At 42.7% G+C, this 12,714-nt stretch overlaps 1 protein-coding gene across 1 annotated transcript in view; it reads right to left on the bottom strand.

Annotated features, from left to right (window-relative positions):
* LOC127417053 (cystic fibrosis transmembrane conductance regulator) overlaps positions 1 to 12,714 on the bottom strand; it is a 37,606-nt gene that overhangs the window by 6,758 nt on the left and 18,134 nt on the right. Inside the window, exon 20 of the mRNA XM_051656744.1 lies at positions 61 to 288. Within this exon, the coding sequence (XP_051512704.1) occupies positions 61 to 288 (228 nt within the window). The remainder of the gene's footprint in view (positions 1 to 60; positions 289 to 12,714) is intronic.

The following is a 12,714-nucleotide window of genomic DNA, read 5'->3' as shown; positions in this document are numbered from 1 at the left end:
CTGCTTGTTTAGTGCACTCTCACATATTTTGCCTAGATACAGATGGAGGAGCGCTCTTACGGTTGGTTCCTACCGCAATCCAGGCAGCCAGCGTGAAAAAAAACACGAAGATTATGTCGGCTCGGAAGAGGAACCATCGTAGGGTTGACAGGTAGAGGAACCAGGTGGCTGTGTGGGTGTTCATGGCCTTCTGGAACAGGTTCTCAAAGTAGGTTTGCCGTTCAAAGGCCCTTATGGTCCACAGACCCTTCAGAGAGATGATAAGATGGGAGAAAATGGGGCTCCGAGCTAAACAAAATATGAGAGGAGAAGAGAGTAACCATTAGATATTGTTGCTTCAATGATATCAAACATCATTGGTTTTTACATGTCTCCTGTCCAAACGTCATCGACGCCAACCTTGTCTAATGACACCATATTTGATTTGAGAGCTACAATGGAATATTGGATTTTCAGTGAGTAATGATGCCGATATATACCAATGCAGCCAATACAGATTATTTAAAAATACCAAATATAGGAGGCCTGGGTAGCTCAGTGAGTATTGATGCTGACTACCACCCCTGGAGTCGCGAGTTCGAATCCAGAGTGTGCTGAGTGACTCCAGCCAGGTCTCCTAAGCAACCAAATTGGCCCGGTTGCTAGGGAGGGTAGAGTCACATGGGGTAACCTCCTCGTGGTCACGATTAGTGGTTCTCGCTCTCAATGGGACACAAGTTGTGCATGGATCACGGAGAGTAGCATGAGCCTCCACATGCTGGGAGTCTCTGCATTGTCATGCACAACGAGCCACGTGATAAGATGCGCAGGTTGACGGTCTCAGAAGCAGATGCAACTGAGACTTGTCCTCCACCACCCAGATTGAGGTGAGTAACCGCGCCACCACGAGGACCTACTAAGTAGTGGGAATAGGGCATTCCAAATTGGGAGAAAAAGGGGATAAAAAAAATAAATAAATACCAAATATTGGTCTACTTTCATGGCGCTTTTTGTCATTTTGGTGCTTGACAGCACCCATCTCCTTGCACTTTCATTATATGCCAAAGAGTAGCCAAGATATTTTTAAAAATTTGAACTTTTGTTTTTTCATAAAAAAAGTTACAGAGTTTTGGAACAGCATAAGTTAATGATGACAGAATTATGCCTATAAACTATGCTTTTAACTATGCCTTTAACTGAGATTTACTTTAACTGTAAAGCTCAGTGCATTTCACCATCATCTGTGCCACACATTTTCAATAGCAGAAGTGGTCAGGAAGAGGAAGGAAGAAATAAAATTCCTGCCCTCTGTCTTTGGCCTTCAATTGACCTCATCAACAAGATGAACTAATACAAAAGTGCAGCTACCCACGATATCACGATTCACCACGGCTTTCCTTGAAACATTCCTTTCCCTTCTATAGGCAAGACAATGCCTTTAGCTCCTCTTGTCTGAAAAACAACGAGGAGGTTTGCACAATTTTATGGGATCCCTGCCTTAAATGTTGTTACTCATCAGTTGTGGACAGTGAGAGAATCATGTCAGGATAGCAGTAGAGGAAATCCCTTGTCGGATTTTTAGAACCCTGCCAACTCTGTCTTACAAAGCACGGAAAGCCCTAGTTGCTTTCTCTGTGGCCCAACAAAGACTGACAGTGGGAAGGACAGTGGTCACTGAGGATAACAGGACTATTCTTCCTGTCAGAGTGAAAGTGTGAGAAGTAATATTAACCAACCAAGGAGGGACGGATGGATTCAGTGATATGGACTGCTGTCAGAAGTATCATTCCCAATCAAACTGACGGGTATTTTCATGATTCAAGTGGATTTTGAATGCAAAGAAAGAATCACTGGCTCCGGAACCAGTTTTGAAGTGTGTGTGGGGTGGGTGGTTGTCTTCGGTTTTGGATACTGCTGAAACACTGTTTTGCTCTAACTGTGTGTTTTTGTGTACGAGTCGCTCGTTTTAATTAGTCTATTAAATTGTTTGATAGTAACAAATTGTTTGTTTGTGTATGCATTCAACAATGTTATGCAAGCATAGTAAGCTCTGTGTTTTATACCAATTTTAAAACAGCATATTGCATTCAACTTGACATTGTGTGACTTGAAGAGATAAGGGTCATAGTAATTTCCTTATCCCCAATAAGAGGATACAAACCAATATTTGTTCAGTACCCTACTTTGTCTAATGCTGCTGACTTTATGACTTCGATATTTTCTATATCAATCTTGTCTTACTGTGAATTAAGACAAATTTCCGTCTTGAAAGAAGAATAACATGAAACCCACATAGAGTGTAAAATGCTGTTACATTATTTGATAAGCTTGATAAGCTATTTTACACTTCGCGAAAGATGCGATAGAGATGATATCAATAGACGATGCTCACAGCAGATTTTACTGCCACGGATGTCGGGCCTTTGGCACCTGGACAGATGTACAAATGACCTGGCAAACTGTCTGGAACTACTTGATGTATTTCTAGTACTGATGGCTTTCTGGCCAGCCGTCCAGTGTTTTTCATGTCCTAATCTGAACTGACAACATGGCGGTTGTGGCATACATAAATCACCAAGGGGGACTTCGATCGTGCCCAGTGATTAACTTGGCGCATCAGCTTCTCTCCTAGTGCGAGAAACATCTCCCATGGATGTGTGCGACGTAGGTTCTGGGTCACCTGAAACACAGCACAGATTTGCTTTTGCAACGGAGCGTTATACAGGGAGAATGAAGACTTCACCCTTTCTGATGATATGGTATCTATTTGGGGAAACCAAAATAGACATATTTGCCTCCCCGAAGACAACGCATTGTTGCCCGAGTTACTCTATGACTCATTCTCCGCTAGGGGCTGGATGCTCTAGCCAACAAATGGCCAGCGGTATGCAAGTATGCATTCCCTCCCATCCACTTGACCAAGTTTTGTGCAAAATTCGTAAGGAAACGGTGCTGCTAGTTGTGCCGGAATGGCCAAACCGCCCATGGTTCCGAGAGTTAATAGAGCTCTTGGATGCCCCTTGGGATCTGCTCACGCAGGCAAGGGGCACGATTTGGCATCTACAAACAGAATTATGGAAACTTCAAGTCTGGCCACTGAACGGTGCCCGACTGACACAGACAGGTTCTTGCAACCAGTGCTCGACACCATATTACACAATATGCAAGACGTTTATACACCTTGAAATGCCGAGTGTTCGCTGATTGGTGTTCCTCTCAAGGTGAGGACCCTGTAAAATGAACCGTACAGCCTATAATTTAGACGTGAGTCTCACCCCATCTATGTATAGCAACTGGACACATCACATTGGGTGTTCTGTCAGCAGGCAGAAATCCTTGGATAGTGAAATTCTTGCGTGGTGCGAGGCAGTTGAGACCATCTCACCCCATTACTGTGCCAGTTTGGTACTTAGTGCTTGTGTTAAAAGCATTCACAGGTGGGGGGCCTGGGTAGCTCAGCGAGTAAAGACGCTGACTACCACCCCTGGAGTCGCGAGTTCGAATCCAGGGCATGCTGAGTGACTCCAGCCAGGTCTCCTAAGCAACCAAATTGGTCCGGTTACTAGGGAGTGTAGAGTCACATGGGGTAACCTCCTTGTGGTCACTATAATGTGGTTCTAGCTCTCGGTGGGGTACGTGGTGAGTTGTGCGTGGATGCCGCGGAGAGTAGTGTGAAGCCTCCATACATGCTATGTCTCTGTGGTAACGCGCTCAACAAGCCATGTGATAAGATGCGCTGATTGACGGTCTCAGACGTGGAGGCAACTGAGATTCATCCTCCGCCACCCGGATTGAGGCGAGTCACTACGCCACCATGAGGACTTAGAGCACATTGTGAATTGGGCATTCCAAATTGGGGAGAAAAGGGGAGAAAAAAAGAAAAGGAAAAAAAACATTCACAGGCCCGCCGTTCAAGCCATTGGATACAGTGAGTTTACAAGTATTCTCATTAAAGACTGCACTGCTTCTCACTTTGGCTTCAGTGGAATGTGTCAGGGACCTTCAAGCACTGTCGGTCTAAGATTCCTGCTTAGAGTATGGACTGGGCTTCTCAAAAGCCATTCTCAAACCCAAGAAAGGCTACGTGCTGAAAGTTTTGACTACTCCCTTCAGGGCACAGGTGATTACCCTTCAAGCTTTCTCCACTCCTCAGTTTGGTTCGGATAAAGCGGAGTGGGTGCACACACTGTGTCTCGTAAGGGCAGTGCGTGCATATGTCGATCATACGAGGCAAATGAGACTGTCGGATCAGCTCTTTGTCTGCATCACTGGTCGCTTCAAAGGTTTGGCCATCCCCAAACAAAGGCTTTCACATTGGATTGTGGATGCCATTGCGCTCGCATACAACTCGCAAGGCATACGGTGCCCTTTTGGAGTTAAAGCTCACTCCACTAGAGGTATGGCCTCTTCATGGGCATGGTCTAATGGTGTTTCCCTTGAAGACATCTGCATAGCTGCAGGTTGGGCTTCCCATAGCACTTTCACTAGGTTTTACAACTTGGATGTCACCTCTCTCTCTTCCCAGGTGCTACTGTGAAGGAGAGCTGAACTGTGTATTCCACTGCTGACTACCAGCTCATTTATACATGGTCATCCCATAAGCCGCAGTCAGCGGTCACTTTATATACATTTTCACTACCCATTTAGCTAGTGCCTTATATACATATGCACACATGTCAGTGATTTAAAGCATCCTGTGATGCTGAGCTACCCGAACCGGTTAGCATCATTGCCATGTATATCCATCCATTCATAATTTTTCTCCTCCCTTCTTATTACGATAGGAAGAGGAGGCTCTGTTGGTGTCTTTAACTACCCCATTGACTAGAAAGCATCGTTGCCTGTGCAGATCAGTAGTACGCTGTAATGGTATATATTCCCCTAGCTTCAACTAAAGTGACCCAGCATTGAAATTATCGACTTGAAAAGGAACAATAAGGTTATGACTGTAACTATGATTCCCTGAAAGGAGGGAATGAAATGCTGTGTAAGCTGGCCGCACTACTGAATCTTCGCTACAAGTGCTGAGTATCGCTCTGTACCCTTCAGTCGAATATTCTAACCAGATAGCTCTGTGTGCCTCCGTATATGACCGGTGACACACGCGAGGGAGGCGGAGCACAAAGTTATATCTGCGAATTAAAATTGGCTAGATTTTAAAGAGTTTCAGAGATTGGTTACACCTGTGGAGATAACCCCTAGTGTCAGCTAAAGTGATGCAGCATTTAATTCTCACCTTTCAGGGAACCATGGTTACAGTCGTAACCTTATCATTTGCCAGTGCAAGTCATCGGTGTAATCATTATTGTCTATTAATGGCTGGAAAGAAATGACTCATTTGGCCAAATCATTTCTATCCAGTCAACTTCCATGCTATACTACTTTTAATGCGTTCGCCAGAAGCGTGTGCATTTTCATGACAGCTGAAGTTCAATTGAGGTATGGGCTAAAAGTGTGGGGGGGCCATGGCCCCCTCCCCAAGTTCTGGCACTCCTGCAAAGAATTATTTATATATTTGACAATTGGTTTCCAGAATTATTGTTGTAAAAAAAAAATAAAAAAATACAACAAGTGTTTGAAATCATTCATAATTTATTCATGTCTAAATTTGGTCAGTCTAATCAAGTCGCACTTTCCGCAGATCATTTGCTTTAAACTGCAAATTCTGTCATCTACTGTATTTCATCATGTATGTCATGTATGTCACTCGAATCTCAAGAGCATGACTTTTTCCCAATGGAAATGACAAAGCTGCTCTTTTACATACAACAAAAATGCATGGTGATCATTGGCTGTCAAGAATAGCTGTTTTTTTGCTTATATATACTGTATAGTATATATACATATATAAGGGATGTTGATTTAACACGTTAATTCGGAGCGATTGATTATTTAAAAAATAACGTGTTAAAAAAATTAAGGCAATTAATCATTTCCCCGGACCGTAATAAGGAATATTCCTGCCATCAGAGCAATTCAAGCTTGAAGTACCACCTGTTTTTAGCAGGGGGCAGCAAGCAAAACTTCAGCTGTACAGGCAACACGCAGCTACACACAACAAAATGTAAGGTTACGTATGTAACCCCGGTTCTCTGATAACAGGAGTAAGGTAGTATCACACTATGGGAAACGCCACATGCGTGAAAACATGGAAGCAATTTTTCAACACCACATCTCTCCAATGACATTCAAGTCACAGCAGTGACCAGGAAGCCCCGCCTTCCAAATGTAAGCCGCTGTCACTTGCCTTTATATCATTCTCAGCATATTTCTTCCCCGCGCTGCAGCAAGGAGGGAAGTGTGGTGAGATACCTCACTCCTGTTATCAGAGAACAGGGGTTACATACGTAACCTTACGTTCTCATTCAAACATTCGTTCGGTATTTCACTTTGGGATATGGACAACTCCCGGATTGCAGATATGCTGTCCAAAGCAGACTGACTCAAATATTATATGAAACATTTCCAAACTATATTGCCATAAAGGAATAGTTATGGAATGAGATAATTTAAACCTATTAAAACTGAGCCTTTATGTGTGTGTTTATACATCCGTATCAGATCTATTCACGCTAAGGACCGTGTGAGCCAGTGAAGGTAACGTCTGTAACATCCAGTCTGTAAAATCTCACAAATGTGAGGCAACTCCCAGCTCACCACAGCACAAATGTCCTAGACTGAAATACCCTTAAACAGCACCCACGAGGTGGCCATGCCTTTTTTGGAATGAGTCTGGAATCTGCATACCGGCGCTATTTTAGCTTAATATAATAATCTCCACTGCCAAATGAGACAAACGTTGGCGTAATATAGGCTTGCCCTTATGAGAGTCATCCCAGGATACAAAGAGCTGATTACTCTTTCTCAGCGTCCGCGTCCTTTCCATGTACACACGCAGGGTACAAACTGGGCACAAACAATAAAGCTTTTCATCCTCTGATGAGGAAAATTGCGGCAGGTGAAAAGTCAACAAGCTCACCTTCGGTACAAATGCGGGGTTTTTCTTGAGAATTAGTAGCGGAGTTGGGATTTGCAGCTTTGATCTGAATTTTGTTTTTGTGTTTGTTTTAGGGTTTTGCTGTGCCTTCAACTTGTAGCCTGGATGCACAGAAGAATTTTATATTTTCAACACACATACGCTTTTGCAACTTCTCTCACCCTTCAGCTTTGACCCTGTGGGTGAAGGGGAGAGGCTTAACACGGAGGGCACCTTCAGAACTTGTGCCACTTTCCCACTTGAATTTCAAACCGAGCCACTGCCGCCTGGATCCAGCTATGTCTATATATTCTTTCATGAAACCTCTGGGTTAAGTCATCACGTTGTTTGCTATATGCTTCAGCAGAACTAGATTCAGTGTATCCTATTAAATTGACTGATTGTTTCATGAAAGAAGATATAAACATAGCTGGATCCAGGTGGCAGCAGCTCACTTTGAAATTATAAATCAAAATGAAATAGAAAGAGCCTTAATAGAAAACGTTTTGAATCCAAAAACAATCACTTGTCTTGTTTTGTTCAATATTCTCCTTTGGGTAAAAATTTTGAAAAAAACACTCCATAAACATTGGCATATTTTGAGCTCTGAAGTTTTGCAAGGAACCTCCACAAATAGTCTACAAACCTGCACTGAATATCCAACAACTTGTGGTTAGAGCTGATCAACCTCCTGAGCACCCAGCTCACACTTTTTTGTCTGTTCCTCAGGGCAATTATAGATGCGGACAATGTGCACAATGCAATTTTATAACCAAATGTCATTCTTTTTATCATCCCCATTTGGGTAGACAGATTCAAATAAAGGGAGTCATTACTTGTAATTCCAAAAATGCCATTTTCATGATCAGATGTCCCTTTGATTTTTGATCTTGCACCTGCATACATTTTTTTGGATGTGCACATGCTACTTTTTGTACTGGACTGTGCCTCTCCCATCATTGACTGCTGTGGAGGAGGAGGTCTCAGGTTCCATGCACCTCCATGCCAGTCTTGTGGGGAAGACAGGTTTAGAAAGCTTCCCCTTCCTTCTTTCAAAGGTCACATTGTTGCCTCATCACTGTGACCGTGGCCCCAAGCAGAGCTTTCAACTCCACCAGGGTGTCCAAAAAAACCCACCTTCTCTTTATCTGAGGTCAGACAATCCAAGCCTCAGCGCCCTTTCTCCCACCACAGGGAAGTCCATGCTGCGGCTGCAGCTCTGAACCGCTCCTCTGAAAGTGCATAAATTTAAATCTGCGATCATGCAGATTTCCTCCCAAAGAGCTGGATTTGGGGTTCCAGCATCGATCTGATTGCCCATCTCCTCCAGCAACTCAGCCTGGTAGGTGGTGAGAAGAGAAGTGGCATTCAACGGTCTCACTACGATGATTTATATATTTTTTGAAACACAGACGCTGCAAAGAAGTCTGTCTTTCCAGGCAGAGAAGTCCCTGAGGAGGAGAAAGCTGCTCGGCAGTTAGGACGAAGGTGGTGTGCCACCGACAATTCTACCAGCGGAGGATCCAACATACCAAACTCCTCCATGTTATGCACATCCAGGCATGAAAAACCCCTGATGGGCACTATGTGTGAAAAAGGTTTGTCCCTGAACCTCCTTATCTCTGCTACACATGCCCGTCTGCACATCTCCAACAAATCTAATTCCACAGGTGTTGGGGAGGGGTCACCCCGCTCTGTGCACTAACAGGTCTGGACTGCTGAGGTGGGAGAATGGCGTCCTCCTCGTTATCCTCCTGATCATCCTCCAAGAGATGATCGCTGATCTCATCATCCTCGTCTTCTGCCTCTCCCATCCCCACAACCCCTCCTCATTATAAACAACTCCTCCATTATATCCCCCCATGTAAGGACTCCTGTGGGTGCATGGAGGGCTCCCTCTCCGTGGGCAGTGGAGATAGAAAGGGGTCCCCTTTGCTGGAGGCCGGGACTCGGACTTGCCTTTCCAATGCCCTTGGCAGGAAAGGGATGCAGTGAGGGCAGCACACGGGGTTAGCGAGGGCCACCTGCGCATGCTTTACCCTGAGGCAAGTGATGCACAAGGGGTGCAGGTCCTTCGCTGCAATCATCGCTCCGCAGGCGCACGGGTGAGGGTTTTCTTTCCCCTTCGTACTGCCGTTGTCTGGTCTATTGATAGCCATGATTTGATATTCAACTTTTATTGTAAAGCAACTTACAATAAAAAATTATACTCCTTGAGTTTTCCGACTATGGCGGGCAGAGTGATAGAATTGGGTGAAAATACCCACCTTAACGCTCTGGTATTACCACTCAAACTCAAAAGTATAAATCTTGGATGCTATAGTCACGTTATTCAACTTATCTTTACGGCTCGTCTGTAAAACTGTTAATTGAAAATACATTCCAAGAGCTGCTGAGGACTGCTTCCTCAAATCTTCATGGGGAAGAAAGTGAGAATGTCATAAAGGCAGGTGACAGCGGCTTATTTCAGGAAGGCGAGGCTTGCTGGTCACTGCTGTGACTTGTCTGTCATTGGACAGACATGGTGTTAAAAAACTGCTTCCATGGTTTCATGCACGAGGCGTATCCCTTAGTGGTATATCGAATGAATGTTTGAAAGTGAACACAGTCGGCTTGACACTAGGGACAGCACAAGATGAGAACGTGTTCTTGCATTCAGACACAGCTGGATGGAACGCAATTCCGAATGCAGGGATCTCGAGTTTTTCTAACTTTCAAACTATGTTTAACTTGAAACAGCGACCTAAAAACACTGTGTTTATGACGCGACGCGACCATAGCTCTCTAAAAGCATCTGTCTGATGCATGTGTACACTGACATGTCCTTAGAAAAGCCCTTAGAATAAATATGTCTCTAACAGATTGACAGATTCAATTGCAAAATGAATTGCTGTGGACTGTAGGTCAGCGACAGGCTTATGTAATGGAATATAATATGGAAATAAATATGTTGCCTTCTAAAGCCACTTTTTGTCTTTTCAGTGCTTTACTTGTCTGCCATAATAATGTAATGCATTTAAATTATCTGAATGTGGCGGCGGGGGCATGGTCGAGCATTCGTCTGGATAGAGAGAAAACGGTAAGTGTGCACACACCTGAGCGCTATAAAGTCTAACACCTGTTTCTGATTGCAGTAAGCGCTGGGGATAGCGATAAAAAGGGACCACGCCAGAGACGAGGAAGAGAGAGCTACCCGTCTGAAAGAGACTGTGTTGTGTTTAGCTAAAGAGTGTACTGCTGAAAAGCCCTTGAGTTGTTTATTAAAAGTTATTCCTTTGAGTTGAAGCCCAAGTTTCCTGTGTCCTCTTTCCCTCCCTTACTTGAACATTACATTGAATTATTATTTTATAATATATATTATATTTATAATTATTTAAATAAAACCATGTATAATTTTTTTATTATTATATTGAATTATTGTTAATTTGAGGGGCATTATCAGCAAATATTTATATATGTGATTAATTTGATTAAAAATCTTAATCGATTGACAGCCCTAATATATATATATATATATAGTGCTGTGAAAAAATATTTCCCCCTTCCTGATTTCTTTATTTTTGTGTATTTTTCATACTAAATTGTTTTAGATCTTCAAATGAGATATAACATAAATCAAAGGCAACCTGAGTAAACACAAAATACAGTTTTCAAATATTTTTCTTGAAGCAAAAAAGTTATCCAACACCTATATCACCCATGTGGAAAACTAACTGCCCCCTTCAACTTAATAGCTGGTTGTGCCACCTTTAATAGCAACAACTGCAACCAAACGCTTCCGATAACTGAAGATCAGTCTTTCACAACGCTGTTGTGGAATTTTGGCCCACTCTTCTTTGCAGAACTGCATTAGTTCAGCCACACTGGAGGGTTTTCAAGCATGAACTGCCCGTTTAGGGTCCTGCCGCGGCATCTCAATCTGACTCAAGTCAGGACTTTGACAAGGCCATTCCAAAACTTTAATTTTGCTACTTTTGAGCCATTCAGAGGTGTACTTACTCCTATGCTTTGGATCATTGTCTTGCTGCATAATCCAGTTGCGCTTGAGCTTCAACTCCCGGACATTCTCCTTTAGGATTTTCTGGTAGAGAGCAGAATTCATGTTTCACTCAGTTATTGCAAGTCACCCTGTCCCTGAAGCATCAAAGCATCTCCTCACCATCACACTACCACCACCATGTTTGATCATAAGTATGATGTTCTTTTTGTGGAATTCTGTGTTTGATTTACGCCAGATGTAAGGGGCACCTGTCTTCTAAACAGTTCCACTTTTGACTCATCAGTCCACAGAACATTCTCCCAAAAGGTTTGAGGATCATCAACATGTGTTTTGGCAAAATTCAGATGAGCCTTAATGTTCTTCTGGGTTAGCAGTGGTTTTTGCCTCACCACTCTTCCAAGGATGGCATATTTGGCCAGTGTCTTTCTGATAGTGGAGCTATGAACAGTGACCTATATTGATGTGAGAGTGGCCTGCAGTTCCTTGGATGTTGTTCTTGGCTTTTTTGTGACTTCCTGGATGAGTCGTCGCTGTGCTCTTGGAGGAATTTTGGAAGGTCGGCCACTTCTGGGAAGGTTCACTACTGTGCAAGTTTTCTCCATTGGGAGATAATGGATCTCACTGTGGTTCTTTGGAGTCCCAGAGCCTTTAAAATAGCTTTGTAACCCTTCCCAGACTGATGTATTTCAGTCACCTTTTTCCTCATCATTTCTGGAATTTCTTTTGACCTTGGCATAGTGTGCTACTAGGTGAGACCTTTTAGCCAACTTCACGCTGCTGAAAAATATTTATGGTTGATTTGATTGAACGGGGCTGGCAGTAACCAGGCCTGGGTGTGTCTAGTCCAGCTGAATTCCTTTTTTGCTTCAATAAAAAACATTATCATTTAAAAACTGTATTTTGTGTTTACACAGATTGCCTTTGTTTTATGTTAGATTTTATTAGAATTTTTTTGCAATCAAGATGACAACAACACCATCCCCACGGTCAAGCATGGAGGTGGGTCAGTCCTGTTATGGGGGTGTTTTGCGACTGCAGGAAATGGCTATCCTGACTATGTGACTGGCGCCATGTATTCTTTCAGGTATCAGGCCATTTTGGAATAAATGTGATGCCTTCAGTGTGTAAATTGAAGCTCGTGATCACTGGACTTTCCAGCAAGACAATAACACCAAGGATACATCCAAGCTGTCCAAAATCTGGTTCAGGGATGGGTCGTGGAATGTCCTTGAATGGCCCTTTCAGTCCATCATTAAAATCCCATTGAAAATCTTTGTTGGGATTTCAAGGAAGCAGTGGCAGCACAGAAACCAAAGAATGTCAATGAGCTGGAAGCTTTTGCTCATGAAAAATGTGTAAAGATTCCAATAGAGAGGTGTCCGAAGACTGAGAACACTTACCTGAAACATTTATTTGATATTATTAAGGGTAAAGGATGCTCCACAAATGACTGACTTTGGGGGTTGAATATTTTTGACATGACATTTGTGGAGAGAATTAGTTATTTTTTTATTTAAATATGTGGGTACGCTGAACTCTTTGTTCTCAAAATCACTCATATGTATATTAAAAACTTACTTTGACTCTTTACTGGGTTTTAGTTGATGTGTTTTAATTCACATCACCAGAAAGTATTGCTGGTCAGGGGGATTTAATAATTTTGATTGGAACTGTATATATATATATATATATATATATATATATATATATATATATATATATATATATATATATATATATATATATATATAAATATACA

The sequence above is a fragment of the Myxocyprinus asiaticus genome, chromosome 26 (assembly GCF_019703515.2).
Source record: "Myxocyprinus asiaticus isolate MX2 ecotype Aquarium Trade chromosome 26, UBuf_Myxa_2, whole genome shotgun sequence".
NCBI lineage: Eukaryota > Metazoa > Chordata > Actinopteri > Cypriniformes > Catostomidae > Myxocyprinus > Myxocyprinus asiaticus.
This window is presented reverse-complemented; position numbering and strand designations above follow the sequence as displayed.